Source organism: Dufourea novaeangliae, unplaced genomic scaffold (genome assembly GCF_001272555.1).
Source record: "Dufourea novaeangliae isolate 0120121106 unplaced genomic scaffold, ASM127255v1 scaffold75, whole genome shotgun sequence".
NCBI classification, from domain to species: Eukaryota; Metazoa; Arthropoda; class Insecta; order Hymenoptera; family Halictidae; genus Dufourea; species Dufourea novaeangliae.
The window spans coordinates 380,385-399,828 of NW_015373946.1; the positions used below are offsets into that span (position 1 = coordinate 380,385).

At 43.1% G+C, this 19,444-nt stretch overlaps 1 protein-coding gene across 2 annotated transcripts; it reads left to right on the forward strand.

Moving 5' to 3' along the window:
* Positions 1–234: 234 nt before the first annotated feature.
* LOC107186077 (putative glutamate synthase [NADPH]) lies at positions 235–19,133 on the forward strand. 2 transcript variants are annotated; one of them, XM_015573877.1, is made up of 34 exons: positions 235–513; positions 5,022–5,150; positions 5,357–5,487; positions 6,289–6,415; positions 6,500–6,625; positions 6,812–6,955; positions 7,036–7,124; positions 7,223–7,427; positions 7,510–7,670; positions 8,205–8,310; positions 9,195–9,317; positions 9,551–9,553; positions 9,875–10,092; positions 10,209–10,308; positions 10,401–10,735; positions 11,216–11,456; positions 11,568–11,705; positions 11,934–12,119; positions 12,208–12,494; positions 12,989–13,154; positions 13,248–13,448; positions 13,588–13,977; positions 14,086–14,420; positions 14,510–14,648; positions 14,733–15,046; positions 15,121–15,280; positions 15,387–15,553; positions 15,668–15,933; positions 16,068–16,465; positions 16,586–16,831; positions 16,904–17,071; positions 17,181–17,291; positions 17,398–17,554; positions 17,648–19,133. In XM_015573877.1, exons 2-34 carry the CDS (start codon positions 5,031–5,033, stop codon positions 17,782–17,784), a joined length of 6,195 nt encoding a protein of 2,064 aa, XP_015429363.1. In that variant the 5' UTR covers positions 235–513; positions 5,022–5,030; the 3' UTR covers positions 17,785–19,133. The 2 variants fall into 2 exon arrangements, with proteins under 2 accessions (XP_015429363.1, XP_015429364.1); XM_015573878.1 differs by lacking the exon at positions 9,551–9,553.
* The last annotated feature ends 311 nt before the right edge of the window (positions 19,134–19,444 follow it).

The following is a 19,444-nucleotide window of genomic DNA, read 5'->3' on the forward strand; positions in this document are numbered from 1 at the left end:
ATGTTTTTTCGGTATATGTATATACCTATATACTGACGTTTGTCGCGATAGCTGGAAGCGGTTCGCGTTCAATAGAGAGCGCAGACGCGCGTTACGGTTTAGCTGACATTGACTGGAAATTTGCCGAGGGAGGCGGCATCGTCGCGTCAGTCAGCACGAAGAATTTCTTAGTGTTCGCGGTGTTCCCTCGATTCGTGAGGTAGAATCTGCTGTCTTGATCCAAATTTAGTTAAGTCGCAGCAGTTGAGTCGACTGGATCGCAATCGGCTCCACAGTCTTCTTCGAACTTCTTACTTATTACAGTGCCGAACTCTGTTAGTCCGAATTCACTTTGAACAAGTTCACGGTACCGTTTCAGAAGAATCGATTCAGGTAAAGGAGGAATCGGCCGAAACGCGTGTGTCTACACACAACATTTCACGAAAGAAAGTAAAAGAATAATCGACCAAACGAAAACGGAAGAAAAAAGTTCACGTGCGATTTCCATCACCAATATACCACACAGAAAGACAGGTAAGTGGATTTCTCTCATTTGAATCGAGATGTTTGATTTTATGGTGGTCTTACTCAAAGAATTTCACATTCAATACGAATTGAACTTCAGCCAGTTTGAATTTTCTCGAAAATATTTAACTCGTAGATGCTACAACAGAAGGCAACGTTTGGGTTGCTTCGGAATTCTATTTTCACGATAGATAAAGAGTTTCTTAAGTCAATTTGTATTGGTCCGTCGTCGTCGTCGTCGAAGAGACGTGCAAGGAAAGTAACCATAGGTATATTCTGAACGCGTGTGTCTACGAACAAGCAAAGGAACGTACAGATTTCATTTGTACCGAATAGTTTTGCAAATGTTATATGCGACCACTGTATACGTGGCATCTACGTGGGTAGCTTGATCTTCTGTAATTTGGAGTTACGATGAATTTTACTTGACTCTTCGTGTGTGTTCCTCCTCTCTCTCTCTCTCTCTCTCTCTCTCTCTCTCTCTCTCTCTCTCGCATTCAACCAACCTATGCGATCGATACGTTCACATGGCTCGTTTGTTAAGCAACCATCTTTTTTGTGCATTGCAAATGCATAAGGCATGGTCCCAATTTTACCGTGACTTCGTGTTGTTAATTTAACAGAAATCATTAAATTCCAACACTCATAAATCCTGCTCTAGCCGAGACTCTGCCTCAATTAGTAGGAATGTAAGGTCCATTCATGTTTCGTGCATCGATCAAATTTTGGGAACGAATAGGCGAACACGAGCGGTATAATCATTCAATCAGTTCTCTATTACACCGATGTGTATCTTGAGGATTATACACTTTCCACCGGAATTCCCGTCTCCCGTTATCGGATCTTTATCGTTAAAATTAATATTCTTTAAGTGTTCCGAGATAATTACATTGTCAAAGGTCGTATGGCGATTGAAAATCTTTAAACGAATAAAGTTGTTTATATTTTACAAACGGGTAACTAAATGTTTTTAGTGATAAACGTGAACGTTGCATGGTATAGAGGCTCCACGTTTCAGAAGGAGAACACAAGTGTGTGCTTCTTTTCATAGTCGTAAGAAAGATTTATGCATTATTCTCAATGGTATGTAAACGCAACGGGTATTCTTGGTCTCTGCGTTTCTCAGCAGAACTGCATTCAAATTCCATGTCAGGCGGGGGGGGGACATCGGAAATGTCTGATACGGAGGAATCGACTAGACGGTATATTAACGCATTCCCCCGGCGCGGCATCGTTATCAATGACTTTCGTGTTGCCGAAATAGAAATGTATTTTAAGGGAAACCGAGTGTTTTCCAGGTCCTATTGGCGCTTTGGCATCGAACCAAATATTGTCGCCAGCGAAGCCTATGTACGAAGGCGAGTTGCCGAGCAGACGGAAAATATGTCCTATGTCCTATAAGAATCGATCGGTCCTTGAAATCTGCTGTTTTCAGCATACCAGTGTTTCTTTTTGAGCATCGAACAGTGTGGCTTCACTTGACCAAATCTCACGAAGCAAAATCAGTGTACCATTATTATTATTAATATTATTATTTTGTACATTAAGAAAATAAAACTATATGTTATTGTGTCGAATCACTCGTATCCTAAGATCGAGAAAAGAATGTTCGGTCCATGATTCGTCGCACTATAGGCATCCAGTGATCGAAAAACCTTTGTGTAGGTGGTTCTGGATTTGTGCAATGTAAAATTTCATTCTCCTAAAAAAAAAGTCACCAAATTCGTTCGTAATGGTTACATCGAGTCACGTAATTCGACGCGACGCGTATCAGTATGCATTTGCTAATTACTCTTATCGCATAACTGCAACCACAGATAAATCGTTTCCGCGGAAAACTAGATTCTCGGTCGCTAGATATAAAATGATAATTGGTCTGTCACGATTCAGTGGATATGTAAATTATGTATATATCAATCGTTCGAAAGTCCGAAACAAGAGTGTCTAGTAAACGTTCAACTTGTTTTATATTTATCGTTTCTGGTTTCGATATTTTTTTTACTTTTCTTTTTTTTTTTGCACGGCGGATGAATTATAAATTTTACTTGGTGCAATAACTGGTTATGCTCTTGGGTAGGTATTGCGTAATCTTCGATCTGATTTCGTATTTCGTCGCATACAGTTTATCATCGAAACGAAATTATACTCGTAGATAAGCACAGCGACACAACGTAGTCGATTCAAAACGGTCTGAACCCGTCAAAACAGAAAGTAATGAAACGGTTTTCCATCGATTAGTGGCGTATGACTCGCGGTTTGTTATTCTGTTGGATCCACTTTTTTTTCTTTACGAATTTGAATCGAGCAAAGCATTGGGAGATGAAATAGCGTGGTGTGATTGATAGAAACGGGTTGAAGGGATAGATGGCAGGTCAAAGAGACAGAGGGGAATCTAACGCATCATCCGGATAGGTACCATGAAACGCCGTGGGGGCAGGGCATTCGTACGGAGTTAAAACTCATTCCTCCGGTGATGCGTAGCTAACTGAACAAATTAAGGCGAGAAGTTGAGCACAGTCGGAACGGGAGAAGCGATACGACATGCCGCTGCCGCAACGAGACACGACGAGGGGACATGGATGTGCGTAGAGCCACAGTCAAGTTAACCAGTGGGGGGACAAACGCGATGCGAAACGTGAAAAAAAAATTGAACTGCGTGCAACAGTGTGCATGCAGGGAGTATGAAAACGGCAGAAGGGGAAGGGATGAGGAAGGACAGAAAGGGTAGGGTAAGGAGGGGTAAGGACGAGAAAACGATACGCGAACGAGAAGAAACGACGATTGCATGCCGGAAGAGCCTTCGTAGCCAAAGGGTTAGGAAGTCAGACAACGTTTGAGATTGCGGGCAAGAGCTGTCTTTCCAAAGGAGTTAACTTACAATCGAACAAACACCATTCAAACGAAAATAGACCGTACGTCGTTGCGCTTCAAGCATTTCTGGGGTAAGCACGCTCGATTATCATACCGTGACAGTCATATTTCCTGTCGAGACGGCGCGCCATCACGCAAAACGTGCTGCATTGTGAGCCTATTCTAAGAGAAAACTGACAGCCATCTTCCTAAAAACAAAAAATCGACGTCTTCATAAAAGATTTTCGATTCTTCACACGTTCTATCGATCTTGTTGGATCGAGCTTTTTTTCCTTTAGAAAACCGGTCTCAAACCAAAGACGGAAATATATCTGTAAAGAACGACGTGGAAAGACACGACACGTTACTTGTATCGGCAAAAGAGAAATTCGTTTATTCATTAAGAATAAGAATCTATAGCACACCACTGTTTGTAACGAGATTTGCTAGACGTAGTGTGCGAACGATAGTTTAACTGTGAAGGTATAGATGGCGCTGAGATATCTTATCTGTAAAATTCGAAACGTTCGAATAAAAGTAATGGTGGCTGTGTTTTTCGTTTCTAGTCCTACAGTTTTCATGAAGTAAAAGCTTTCTGAATCTCCTTTTATTTGAGTATGTTCGCAGACGTTTCGTCCTCGGTTTTTGTGTTAAGTCCTTTAACTATCTTACTAGTCGTCTGTGTTACGACGGTTTCATAATGGAGAGGGTGAAAGAAGTACACATGTGAAGGTAATACAGAATAAATGGGTAGATCATACATAGTTTTTATAATCGTGGAATGAGAAGCGATTCAAAGAATATAAGGGGCTTAATACAATACATATGACGAAGAATCTCATTCGATCGCTAAGTATGCATGTATACTTGACTGCGGTCGACCAATTCGACGGAGATTTTTCAACAGTGCTCGAAACGCGCAATATCTAAATGCAATCCTTCGCGTTTTCTTTTGTAAAGCATGTAATGTACACACGAGTGGGGCTACAGATTACTTGAAATTCGATCACAAAGGTGACCTCCGATGTCAACTATATCGATTGTTTTCCGGATCGTATTCGCGGTGCATCGTATTTCGCAGCACGCACTAAGCATAGAGAGAGAGAGAGAGAGAGAGAGTGATAGGTTAAGGCAAACAATAAAGTATATAATTGATTACAGGAAATCTGCAGTTCCCTCAAATTTTCTACGCAGTATTCAGTTTCTTGTCACAGTTTGTTTCCGAAGGCCGTTGCTTTGAAAAACGTGAAATCTCTATGTGAAATCGTGCTTAGAGCGTGATATGTAACCTACGCTACGTGACGTTTTAATTTGAGCCCCCCCCCCTTCCCAATTAGCTTCTTTGCGGTCTCCCTCTCCGTGGATATGGTTTATCTATTGCATTAAGCGTTCCAAGTATGCGTACAACTTTACGTAATGATCAACGATATATCTATATGCATATATACATATATATACCGGCGTTCAGTCGATCAATCGTCCCCTGCTCGCCGCGGCGATCTATAAAGCATATTATCTCGACCGTTGAGAACGATTTGCTGCGTATTGCTGTTTTGTGTGTTGCTCCGAACAGCGCCACGGTTGTTGTGTCTGGTGGAAACGGAACGGGACTACTGATTAGGAAGTCGGCCCGGTCAGCCCGGCTCGACTCGAACATCGGTTTTCAGATTGAAAGTATGAACGGAGCTGAGCCTTGGTCCTACCCTCCGAAACAAGCTTTGTACGACCCATCCCTCGAGAAAGATGCTTGCGGTGTTGGATTCATCGTGGCTATAGATGGAAAGAAATCGCACAAGGTAACTGTTTTTTTCGAGTACACTTTCTTGTCATGGTGTCTGCAAAGACAAAAGAGAAATTCCCGATAATGCCAAGTAAAAGAACGGTTGTTGTTCGTTGGGTCAAGTTTTACATTTTTTTTCTCTTGTTCTGTCGCGGCGTCGTTCACCATTTTGTTTAAGGTACCACAATCTAATTGGAGCAATCCTTTGCAATGTGTTTGCAGATCGTCCGCGATGCGGAGATTCTATCAGCGCGCATGAACCATCGCGGTGCGTGTGCCTGCGATAACGACACCGGAGACGGTGCCGGTGTACTTTGCGCAATTCCGCACGAGTATTACGCCGATGAAGTTCGGTAAGAGAGATAACTTGGATTCATGGTCCCCGATCCTTTTTTTTTTTTTTTTTATCGGTTTATCGCTGTCTGACGTGCATACCGCCATCACCAGCAGTCCACGGTTCAGTTTCATCATCGTCCGTCGCGAGTTCACGGCAGCGTAATTTGTAGGTTATCACCGCGTTACATCTATACATCGAAGGGGATTATTACGTGTTTACATTCTTATCCAATTACTGTGTGTTCGTCCATCGTTCCGCATCGTTACTGAACAATATCCGCCCCGACAAGACCATTATGTACACTCTGTTCTGTTCGTTTTCCATTTTCAATAATTTATTCATTCTTGTCGGATATGCGTCTCGTGTCTCGTTTTCTTGTGTCCATCTTGTATTTGCTGTCACGTTCACGGCCAACTTTGCTCGTTTAACGTATATCAGTGGGGTTCTTATTCGTAATAACTCTAATACTTTTCATTTTCTGAACAATATTGTTGGCCGACAAGCAAAAATGGAGAGTATACGGAAGAGATTACTTGACACGAGATGTACATATTATACATATGTATATTCCATACCGGATATCAATCTCATCGATAAGGAAGAGAACTGAGAACTACATGGTTGTTTCCACTTACCGCGATAATATTCCACCAATTCAAGATCTCTGCGCCGATAAACGATTCCGACTATCATTTATGTGCTGTTGCACACAGAAACGTCCGTTACTTTCGACGTTTACGGTGGATAAACCAATACCAAAAATAACATGTTATTCGCGACTGTACCCTTTGAATAAGAATCTGTTTGTTTCTTCCAGTGAAAAGGAAAATGTCGAGTTACCCCCGTTCGGCCGTTATGCCACTGGTATACTGTTTCTGGACAAAAATACCCACGAAGAAACGGAGGCAGCTTTTGAAAAGTTAACCGAAGAATGCGGTTTAAGGGTATGAAAATATTCAAGTTTCTGTACTTTATCCCGTTTGTGTTCGTACGTGCGTATATTACTCATCGAATGCTTCGTTCTCCAGGTAATTTCTTGGCGTGACGTTCCAACCGATAACTCACGGATTGGTCAAGTGGCCCGAAAATGCGAGCCGTATATGCGCCAAGTTTTTGTTACCGGTGATCAGGATGATAGTACCCTGGAACGTCAGGTAAAAAAAACAATTGTAAAATAATAAATTTCAGTTTTTTGTCACGAGTATGGCAGAGGTTGTTGTGTCATTAACGACGATGCTTTTAAGTAAGAAATCGCTCAGAAATAAATACTGTAGCATTTGCAAAGTTCGGTTGATTCTCCAAGAGACATAGATATAACCAGGTGTTCCTCTGAATTACAGGTTTTCATTCTGAGAAAAAGATCCTCTCATTCCATACCACGACCGGGAATTAGATATTACATATGCTCACTCTCTATACGAACGATTGTATACAAAGGCCAACTGACGGCCGATCAACTGTGGCTTTATTTTTTGGATTTGATGGTGAATATAAAGAGACATTATACGTGAACTATGGTTGCAATGGTATTCGTGAAATATTGATTTATTTGTTTCCATTTCAGTCCCCGAAATTCGAGACGTATTTAGCATTGGTTCACACAAGGTTCTCCACGAACACGTTTCCTAGTTGGGAAAGGGCCCATCCTCTTCGGTAAGCGATTACACCAATGAAACTTGTGTTCATATATCCTACCGGTTGCCATCGATCGAACGAACGAAGAAGTAACGCTTGTTTCGCGTTTCCCATAGATTGTTGGCGCACAACGGTGAAATCAACACGTTAAGGGGAAACGTAAACTTCATGAAGGCCCGAGAAGGAGTGATGAGTAGTAAGTTGTACGGTGAGCAATTGAAACAGCTGTATCCTGTGGTGGAACCGAATTTGTCGGATTCCGGAGCTGCTGATTGCGTTCTGGAATTCCTGGTGATGGTTGGGCAACGATCGTTGCCGGAGGTATGAAACAGACGCGTTACGTACACGTACATATTTGCGGTATCCAAGGATCGAGCTAACCGTGAGATAATATCGTCTTCAGGCTGTGATGACAATGGTCCCGGAAGCTTGGCAGAACGATCTGACGATGGCGACCGAGAAACGGGACTTTTATCATTGGGCTGCTTGCGCGATGGAACCTTGGGATGGACCTGCCCTCTTGACCTTCACCGACGGACGTTACGTCGGAGCTATTCTCGACAGGTAGAAACTAACGTTTTTTTTCACCACGATACGGTTCAAAGAGACATCCGCCTTCTGCGTATTTGCTTCACTCGGCTCGAGCACGCAGAACTCCTTGATCGGTGTTTTCTGCTGGAGCTTTATCGAAATGAAATCGTGAAATTGCTATGTTAAGCTCACCAGTGGTACAGGGAGCTGAAGGATGCGCCACCAACGCTATATACATATGTATATATGTACATATATATATATATTCGCATCGAAATTAACGCGCGCGATAATTTAATAGCGAGATGCCTTTAAGTCTCGACGACGAAACTGGAGAAAAGTAGAAGATATCATTGGGAAGGGATAAATAGGATAGATAGACGCGTGTTTATACATATATTGCGTAATATGTATACATATATTGATCATACATGTATACATAACATATAAACGAGTGCTAACAGGAAGGCAATGCGAGAAAACGAACAAGAATATAGTCACAGTCGATAGTAACACGCGACACTGAGGTGGTAATACAAAAGACTTTTTTGAATTTTTGTTTGGCAGAAACGGCCTGCGCCCGTCGCGCTTCTACGTCACTAAGGATAACATGATGGTGATGGCGTCCGAAGTGGGCGTCTATGATACTCCGCCCAGCAATGTAATCCTGAAGGTAAAACGAGGAAGTAAAACACGTGTCACACTGGACAGGCCTACATTCCGGAGAAGTTCTCCAGTCGAATTTTACTTGGCGAGCGTTCACATCCACGCGCTCTCTTATACATGTTCCTTCTCTATTCTGTACGACATACAACATATTTCAGCTTTAGGGGGAAGACCATGCAAGGAGGGAACGTTTCTTAACTTGCGGATCGATTTTGGATCGAGTCGCGGGGAACGCGTAATCGAAGGAAGCGGGGCTCGTCTGTTTTTAGATAACCGATACCAGAAAAACGACAATTTTTTGCTTATCTTATGATCTGTTTAACCGCCTCTAACACTACGGTCACGCACACCTCTTTGTTGTTCACGATCCTTTCCTCTTTCATCCCCCTCCCCCCTTGCTTTCATACCACCCTTCTTACCTTTTTAAGAAGTTCGCGCGCGCGACCGATTCGGCGCGTACAATGACGCAATTGTACGATCCAGAGGACAGTTGATCGTTCGTGAATAAATCAACAGCAAGATCTACCCATGAAAAATCGGTCTCGCGCGTATATCTGTCCACGTTTCACCTGCTTGTCGAATTAATCTTACAGGGGAGAAGTATACTGTCGGTAAATAACGGACGGATTCTCCTCACTGTTCAATTTAGCTACGTCCCCGGTCCGTCATGACTCGTTCTACATTATCGCTTTAGTATTTTCGCAATTAGAGGATCATATTGTATTTTATTTATTTTTTAAACATGTCATATTGTGATGTATAATTTGTCATTTAGGAAGTAGGTTTGTATAGTCCGTAGGGTCGTCATCGAGTGCCGTCGTTGTGACCATTGAATTCGTGTGGTACATGCTGTTCAACGATGAATTTATTTGCATCTCGTTTTATTTACAGAGCCGCTTGAAGCCCGGCCGTATGCTGTTGGTAGACACGCACGAGAAAAGGATCATACAAGACGTCGAACTGAAGCTGCATATCGCTAGAAACAGACCCCATTCGAAGTGGCTAAAAGAGCAGGTATACCCCAACATATGTTGTTTTCGTTTTGTTGTGCGATTAAAAATATTTCCTCGATTCAGACGAACCCATATTGAAGGCTGTGACGTTCCCTTTAATCGGTCTCTAACCTTCCCAACCCCCTTGTTCACAATCTGTTCCGATCACTCTAATACAAAAGGATATTCTTTGTGTTCTTTTTTACTGCAAACCTCCTTACACACGGCGAATTGTGCCACGTTAATGGCATGTAGATGGTAAGTTCCGTATTCATCACTTTCTTCGTTCACATTCATTGCATACGTAGCGTTCTTCTTCGTATAGATCAGCGGTTCTCAACGTCTTTCCACTTACGTACCACTTGGCAGCCAATTTCCTTAAATTGTACCCCATGATATTAGAAAAGGGATTGTATAATTTTGTGCATACTTCTGTGTTATTCAATTTGTGTTTTTCGTGTACCCCAGGTTGGGAACCGCTGGTATAGATGGTTGTTTACGATTGTTCGAACAAACGTTCTCCATGGAGCAGCATTATATATTTATATCGGTGAACTTTTTGTTTCCGTTCGCGGACAGATCACAATGGAGGAATTACGGGCGGCTGACGTGGTCGATGCGAACCTCGCAAAAGAAAAAGCGGCATTGGAGCAATCGATCGGAATAAACAACGCCACGAACGACGCGAATCCGATATCCGCTGTGAATCGTGTGTGGGGAGGCGACAAGAGGCTCTCCCTGTATGGATATACGCTAGAAACAATTAACATGCTACTGCTACCGATGATGCAATCCAAGTATGTAGTTTTTTTCTCTTATCGCGGAATTTTCTTCGTCGACCAAGAGATCTCTTGTACTCTTGTCGCGGATTTCGCCGCACATGTTAAGCAACCATGTTGACATTATTGTTCAGGAAAGAAGCATTGGGCTCGATGGGTAATGATGCGCCGCTCGCTTGTCTTTCGCAGTTTCAACCGCTCATTTACGAGTATTTCAAGCAACTGTTCGCCCAGGTATAATCGCCTCTTACTCGTTTCACGGCTTCATGTTGTTCGTTTCAACGTCGTCGATTTTATCATTATCATATAAAAAATCATCTCTTCAGGTTACGAATCCTCCCATCGATCCGTTCCGAGAGAAAATCGTTATGTCCATGCTCTGTCCGATCGGCCCCGAGAGCAACATCTTGGAACCGAACGAACGGCAAGTTCACAGGTTATTTTTGCCGCAACCGATACTGTCTTTGGCAGACTTAGAGGTAATCAAGCGAACCAAGTTTCGCGGATGGAAAAGCCGAACGATCGACACCACATACCCCGTGGAAGACGGCCCGTACGCCTTGCTCGGCACTTTGGACCGTATCAGCCGGGAAGCAGATCTGGCCGCGAAAGAAGGCTATCAGTTTCTCATTCTGTCCGATCGACAGGGAGGGCCGGACAGGTGAGCGAGAATTCAGGGTTTGGTGTGTACACGTGTACCCTGAGCAATTTCAAATATACAGGGTGAGGCACCTAAAACTGGACAGACACCTCGCCTAAATATCTTGGCTGTTTACTGGCGATAGACATAAATATGTTGGAGCAAACTTAAATGGTATCAAGGCGCACATAATTTGATGTAGATAATTTCTTGATAGGTGAACGCGTAGAGGTCATATGAAGGTCAACTTCGTTTTTTTAAATAGAAAGACATGTTGTTTTACGTACCATCTAATAGAGCGTTCTAAACTACGTAAAATGACTTTATTTATGAACTCAAATGTATTTATGACGTCTATACTAATGGTTAAGCATGCATCTACAATTCTCTGTTGTATAGCTGGCAGTAAAATAATTTGAGCTGATCATATTTCGTGGTTCACCCTGTATATATACATATGTATATGTTGATTTTGATTGGCATCGTGGGATGTATTCGCAGAGTGCCTGTGAGCAGCCTTCTGGCTCTAGGTGCGGTGCATCACCATTTAATCGAAGAACGACAGCGCATGAAGGTTGGCCTGATCCTCGAGACCGGCGAGGCGAGGGAAGTGCACCACGTTTGTTTGCTGCTCGGTTACGGAGCGGACGCGATCTGTCCATACGTTGTATTCGAAATGGCGAGAAATCTTCGAGCGGACGGTGTACTTGACTCGTCGTTAACCGACAATGCTTTAAGCGCGGTAAGCACCCAGAGTGTTTCCATTCTCGGTGTATTCATAGACACCCAGCCAACAGATGGTCGTTGTTTGCGTTGGACTTTGTTTGATCTTCTTTTAAAATTTCATTTGTAGAACTACGCGGAAGCGATGGAGAGAGGCATAGCGAAGGTAATGGCCAAAATGGGAATCTCCACGTTACAGTCGTACAAAGGAGCTCAAATCTTCGAAGCTGTCGGTCTGTCCGACGAGGTGATAGAGAAATGTTTCAAGGTAGGTTGATCCAGCTTCAAAAGAAATATCATTTATGTTCCGTTGAACCCGTAGTGATCGATGGAAAATACGATAAAAGGGTACATATGATTAGAAATTGGATCCAATTAATGAAAAATGGTTCGTGATTATAAATATTTTCGATGATGTTCAATGTTCGTCGTACCGGTTCGATTTCGACTCGACGAATAACGATCTGTTCTCTAAGCTACGTTTAATTTCTCACAGGGTACACAGTCTCGGATCGGTGGGGTCACCTTCGATATTTTGGCGAAAGAAGCGTTCGAGAGGCATCAGATTACATATTGCAAAAATCCAATGGATCTGCTTGTCATTCGAAATCCAGGAATTTATCATTGGCGATCCGGTGGAGAGAAACACATAAATGACCCGGACAGCATCGCCAATTTACAGGTACGTTTTGATTGGATGCGCGCATAGAATTAAGTGATTTAAGTTTTTCAATCCACACTCCACGTTCTTTTCGTTGGATTTTTTCTAGGATTATGTCAGTTCGAAGAATCAGAATGCTTATGGAAAATACAAAAGCACGACAATGGAAATGGTGAGGGCTTGCACGCTGCGTGGTCAGTTGGAATTCGTGGAAACGCCGGAAAACGTTATACCCATTGAACAAGTTGAACCCGCGTCCGAAATCGTGAAGCGATTCGCAACCGGTGCAATGAGCTTTGGTAGTATCTCAATAGAGGCGCATACAACACTGGCGATCGCGATGAATCGTATCGGTGGCAAATCGAATACCGGCGAAGGGGGCGAGAACGCCGACAGGTAAGAGAAAGCTTTAAACAACAGAATATAAATATACAGCGAGAGTCCAAACTAAGTATACACCTTTCAGAGGTGAGATTCGTATAATACTTCTGTAGTATCCTACTATTGCAAGATCATGGCAGTAATACAGTTGGTTATGATTTCCTTAACGTTTTCGGGATGAATAGGTAGCCAAAAAATTCGAAGATATGTTATGATTTGAGTTAGCAAGGCAGCAGATGGTTTTTATTCATAGAGCTATGGACAAATTTGGATGTTTAAATATTTTATAATCAAATTCAGCTGCGAGTGTATTCATGGGTCTTTTAGTAAGTCCTCCTTTACAGCCACCAGATCTCAATGTAACAGAGCATCTATGCGACATATTAGATTCTAAATAGAGAGGAATAAATATTAATTAATCAAATATTTTTAAAGTATATACTCACTTTTGACTCTCGCTGTACATGCACGTGAAATAAATAAGGGAAGAGGATCTGTGCCGCTTTCAGATACCTCGATCAAGATCCAAAATTCAATAAACGATCAGCCATTAAGCAAGTCGCCAGCGGTCGTTTCGGTGTAACCTCGAGCTATTTAGCGAACGCCGACGATCTCCAAATTAAAATGGCGCAAGGAGCGAAGCCGGGAGAAGGTGGTGAACTGCCTGGCTACAAGGTAAGGGAGAAGGATGGGTTGTAGTGAATGATACCGTGGAGACTGACCATATTAAGACAAGGGTTTCATGTATATCGAACTTGTTGCGCGCAGGTGACCGCTGAAATAGCTGCAACCAGACACTCGGTGCCCGGCGTGGGACTAATCTCGCCACCGCCTCATCACGATATCTATTCAATCGAGGATCTGGCAGAACTAATTTATGATTTGAAGTGCGCCAATCCTAAGGCTCGTATTTCCGTCAAGCTGGTATCCGAAGTAGGAGTGGGCGTTGTCGCAGCAGGCGTGGCAAAGGTAACATTGTCGGATATCCTCGACATCGAATTCTCTCGGTTACTATTTTCTTGCTTTACTTTTGTTACGTCTCTTTGTCAATTTTTTGGAATACCTCTGTATAATCTTCGTTGTCTTCTTCTGGTTGTGACGAAAATAGGGAAAAGCTGAACATATCGTAATATCCGGTCACGATGGTGGAACTGGTGCGAGCAGTTGGACAGGAATAAAATCCGCCGGTTTACCATGGGAATTAGGAGTCGCCGAAACCCATCAGGTCTTAACCTTGAACAATCTTCGCTCCCGAGTTGTCGTTCAAGCGGATGGACAGTTGCGCACAGGATTCGACATCGTGGTGGCGGCTCTGTTGGGCGCGGACGAGTTTGGTTTCAGCACGGCGCCATTGATCTCCATGGGTTGTACCATGATGAGGAAATGTCATCTGAACACATGCCCCGTGGGTATCGCGACGCAAGATCCCGTGCTCCGAAAGAAATTCGAGGGAAACCCGGAACATGTTATCAACTTTTTCTTTGCCTTGGCGGAAGAGGTATGGTATTAACTAAATTAAATCGTACGAGATTGAAGATATAAGGATTTCTTCAACGATAATCATAAAGCAGAATAAGAAAATTATTCCTTGTTCGTACGTGCCTAGGTACGCTCATACATGGCCAGCTTGGGAATTCGTAAGTTTCAAGATCTAATTGGACGTACAGATCTCTTGAGGGTTCGGAAAAATCTCACAATTGAGAAAGCTAAAACGCTAAATCTCGACAATATTCTGCGCAGTGCGCTTGAACTCCGACCAGGAGTCAACATTAAAGGCGGATCCGTGAAGCAAGACTTTCAGCTGGAAAACAGACTGGACAATCGTGTGATCCACTTGGCGAGGGACGTGTTGAGTGGAAAACAGAGTCACGTCGATATCGAGTTGACCATCAACAACGAAAGCCGGGCGTTCGCATCAACTTTAAGCTATCACATTTCAAAGTAAACAGGCTATTTCACTTCCACTAGATCCCGTTGTCCTCAACGATCACGAATAATTTGGGTATTATTAATCAGTGTCTCGGTCGTAGGTTGTACGGTGAGGATGGTCTTCCCAAGGGTAGTATAAACATAAAAATGAAGGGTTCTGCGGGACAGAGTTTTTGCGCTTTCATGACCAAAGGTGTCCACGTTACTCTAGAAGGGGACGCGAACGACTACGTTGGAAAGGTGAGACAATTCATTCCTCTCGAAACAATAATGTATGGCAAGTCCGTCGATCACACGGCAAGCGTAATTGCAACCTTTTTTTAGGGTCTTTGCGGGGGAGAAATCATCATATATCCACCAAAGGAATCGAGTTTTGCATCCGGGGGAAATGTAATCGTTGGCAATGTTTGCCTTTACGGTGCAACTTCCGGAAGAGCATATTTTCGGGGAATCGCTGCCGAGAGGTTTAGTGTTCGGAACAGTGGAGCGACAGTTGTGGTAGAGGGTGTGGGTGATCACGGATGCGAATATATGACCGGAGGGTGCGCGGTCATACTGGGGCTTACCGGAAGAAATTTCGCTGCCGGGATGTCCGGAGGAATAGCATACGTACTGGATGAGGATGGATCTTTCAGAAGGTATCCTCGTGGTCACTTAGATGAATTTGATTATCCTTCCCTATCTCGACTACGCTCAAGTTCTGCTGTTTTAGTAAATGCAATCCAGAAATGGTGGAGTTGGTTCCGTTGACTAAGCCAGAAGATATAAATTACGTAAAAGGTCTTCTCGAAGAATTTGTTGAAAAGACCGGTTCCCTGATCGCGAAGGATCTGTTAATAATGTGGCCCGAAACGACCGCGCGATTTGTCAAGGTGAGGTACACACGCTAGCTTTTGAAAACAATCCGTACGACAATGGTCACCATATGGGTAAGCGTTGCAAAACAGCTGTCATTGAATATTTTCTTTCCTCCCCAAGGTATTTCCCTACGAGTATCAACGTGCGTTGAAGCAACAACTTGAAGAAGAGAAAGAAACACAACCAATTATGAACGGAAATTCTCAGGTGTCGAAAACCCAAGTGAAGGATATAGAGGATGCCGTCGTGGATGTTGACATGGAGCAACGGAAATTAGACAAAATAAAGTAGGTGCACCGAGAAAGGGTTGAAATAGATCGACAAGAAACAAGAGATCGTTTTTTAGTAGATTTCCTATCCGATCGTACCATTGTGTGTGACTCTTGTAATATCATTCTTAGGGGATTTATGAAGTATAAGAGACACACGGGGATGTATCGACCCGTTGAAAGCCGATTAGTCGACTGGGACGAAATCTACAATTTCCCAGGAGTTCGCAAAGGGCTACGAGTTCAAGCAGCGAGATGCATGGAATGCGGGGTGCCATTCTGTCAGAGTAGTCACGGTTGCCCATTAGGAAACATTATTCCAAAATGGAACGATCTTATTTTCCAGTCGAACTGGAAGGAAGCTTTGAATCAGTTGCTACAGACCAATAACTTTCCAGGTTGGTGCGAAAAATGTATATTATTCTTCTGTTCGATATTGTTCGAACGATTTCGACAATATTAATTGACCGCGACGCGGTTGTTTTACCAAGGTGATCGAAAAAAAAAAACTAACGAATCGAAATGGCACTAGAATTCACAGGCAGAGTTTGCCCCGCTCCGTGCGAAGGTGCCTGCGTTCTGGGGATATCGGAACCGCCCGTCACTATAAAGAATATTGAGTGTGCGATAATTGATCATGCGTTCGAGCAAGGCTGGATTGTACCACATCCACCTAAAACGAGATCCGGCCGACGAGTTGCCGTGGTTGGTTCTGGTCCGGCTGGCTTAGCCGCAGCCCATCAGTTGAACAAGGCAGGCCATCTGGTAACAGTGTTCGAGAGGAACGATCGAATAGGTGGTCTATTGCAATATGGAATACCAACTATGAAGTTGTCGAAACAGGTAGTACAAAGAAGAGTGTCCCTTTTAGCCGCGGAGGGGATCACCTTCAAAACAGGCATCGATGTTGGAAAGGATATTTCCGCCAAGGTTAGACGAATTTAAATTTACCGTCGATTCAATCACAATCTAATATTATCTTCCCGCTTTTTTTTTATTGTGTCCATTTACCCGTTTGTAATATCGTTCATACTTTTGTTCACATCGCAGGAATTACGCGAACAGTATGACGCGTTGTTGCTCTGCACCGGCGCGACGTGGCCAAGAGACTTACCGATACCCGGTCGACAACTCGACGGTATTCACTTCGCCGTGAGCTTCTTGGAGCACTGGCAGAAAAAACAAATGGGAAACGATGCACCGCTTGATATGCGTCTAATGGCTAAAGAGAAAGACGTTATCATAATAGGTGGCGGTGACACCGGTTGCGACTGTATAGCCACGTCATTGCGACAGGTATGATTTTTGTCATATTTTGTAACCCTCGAAAATATAACAAAATGATCGATTAACTTGTCTCTCTCGTAGGGTGCCAAAACGATCACAACCTTTGAAATTTTACCGGAACCACCGAGTAAGAGAGCGTCAGATAATCCGTGGCCCCAGTTTCCTCGTGTGTTCAAGGTAGATTATGGCCATGAAGAGGTTTCACTCAAGTTCGGACGGGATCCGCGTCAATTCAGTACTTTAAGTAAAGTAAGTACAGAAGTAAGAGTAACAAAGAAATTTCTCGATCACGATGCAAATTCGCCACGAACGGAAATCGCGTTGTGTGTAAAAAATACGTTTCGCACATTTCCAACAGGAATTCCTAGACGATGGAAATGGCCACGTGAGTGGTATCAAGACAGTCTCAGTTTCGTGGACAATGGAAAACGGCCGTTGGAAGATGGAAGAGGTTGCTGGCACGGAAAAGGTAAAAATCGCTATGTCGAATTTATTCGACTCTTGACTCGAGAGTTCGATAATCTTCCATCTTCTTCTCATGTTCGTTCTCTTTTTTAATCGGGTCTCCTTTCTAGGTATATAAATGCGATTTAGTGTTACTTGCAATGGGATTTTTGGGCCCTGAAAAGTACGTCGCGACGGAACTAGAAACGTCTATGGACGAAAGGGGGAATTATAAAACACCGATTGGTAAATACGAAACAAATTCCCCTGGAACGTACGCAGCTGGAGGTAAGCTTCATCCGTTTTTTCTCGTGAGAATAGCTGACAATTCACTCGGTTAGGAAATGCTAATGTGAACTTCACGTTACGAATCCTACACAGATTGCCGACGTGGACAATCGTTGGTTGTTTGGGCAATCACAGAGGGCAGACATGCTGCGAGGGAGATAGATCTGGCCTTGATGGGGTCGACCGGGCTGCCCGTAGCTGGTGGCGTTATAACCAGCGTTGTGGCCTGAACGGGCTACTGCTTGTCACACGGACGATCAGAGTCTGTCATCTTGTTTCTCTTTCCATTCCTTCTTAACCCTCCGAATAACGACCCTCTGCGATTGCGATGCGGGCGGGTACCGTTGAACGAGCAAGGGAGAAAAACGGTCTACGCGGGAACCAGTCGAGATCAGTATTATCGTCGTATGTTATTCACGGATGTTCGAACGCGACATATCAGAGATGCTGCGGATATTAATTGTAACGATCATTCCGTTGACCGGTCGTTTATTATCGAAAGAAAAAAAAAAGAAATATATATATATATATGTACCGACTGTTTGCCGCTACGTTCGCCGTGTAATCGTATGTAATTAGCGTTCCAATCTGTCGAGAGGAAATACTCGTAGATGTATTACGAAATCTACCTCGTATCGTCGTTTACGTTGAATTATTTTCTTTCATGAGGTAACAGAAATTCCTCCAAGCTTAATAATATGGCCTTTCGTCGAGCTATGCGATCGTACGAAGAGTAATCGTTTTCATCGAGACGATCAATTTCTGCGAATCCACATTCGAAAAAAGTTCAAACGTTGTACTTTGAGGCTGACATCGAACTGCGTCACGCAAAACGCGAACGTTACCGTTTTCACGTGTCGCATTAGATCTTCTGATTTTTTTGTAATTTTTTGTAGTTTAGTACATCGGTAGTGTACTGTAACGCGGTATACGCGTACACTCACCCAGTTAAAACAAATCTCTGTCCTATGGTATTTATTTGTGAAAGCGCAATCACGCGCCCGTCTAGAGATTTTGTAACCGTGTACAAATGCTTCATGTACCAACGAAGTAACTAGATCCGTTTCTTGCGCGCATCATTGTAAAGTATACGCAACAGAAGAAACACATTATGACAATAAATTAAGTAAATAAATAAAGAAACGCTGCGATCAGAAAAAATTTCTCCATAGAGACATTCTCTAGGTCCTAGGTAGGTAAACACGGAACACTAACAATCCGAGTGAATTTGTCTAAATAATAGTTTTGTTTCGAAAGAGTTTGCTGATAATTTCAAATGAAACGAACGAGACGCGCGAAAAATGATTCGTCCGAGTTTTGAAGTAAACGCTATTACACGTTATGTTCCTTCGGGATTTCCACAATCTAAATGGAAAGAATTTGTATGGGAGGAGCAGATCGAGCACCTGATCACTTCGATTTGCGACGAAATAGTGAACAGAGCAGCGAGTGTGATCCGTGAACATAACCTACAAAGAACGTCGTTTAAATTTACAAGTAGATGCCTTCGTGTGCTTTGGCTGCGTATATTTGATGCAAGTATCGATCTAACAATAAATGAAATCACTAAACGCCGAAACACGATCCAGATTATTTTTCAACTCGAATATCCATTTATTTCATAGTGGTTGTCTCCGTTTTGTTTGGACCTTTATCCGAAACTAAACGATATCTCTGAAAAATCGTCGTATCTACTAGCTGCTGTTGACATTCAACCGCAACCATCCTCAATAGATTGCTGGATATTCGATGGAGCATCGAAACTTTCCCTCATTGAGTCATCGCATTTTCATAGAGACAGTGATATTCGAGTGTCATCCTCAACAACAGATACTAATGTTGTTCCTTTACGAAATGAATTTTACAAAGAAGCAAAGCAAACAAGTAATA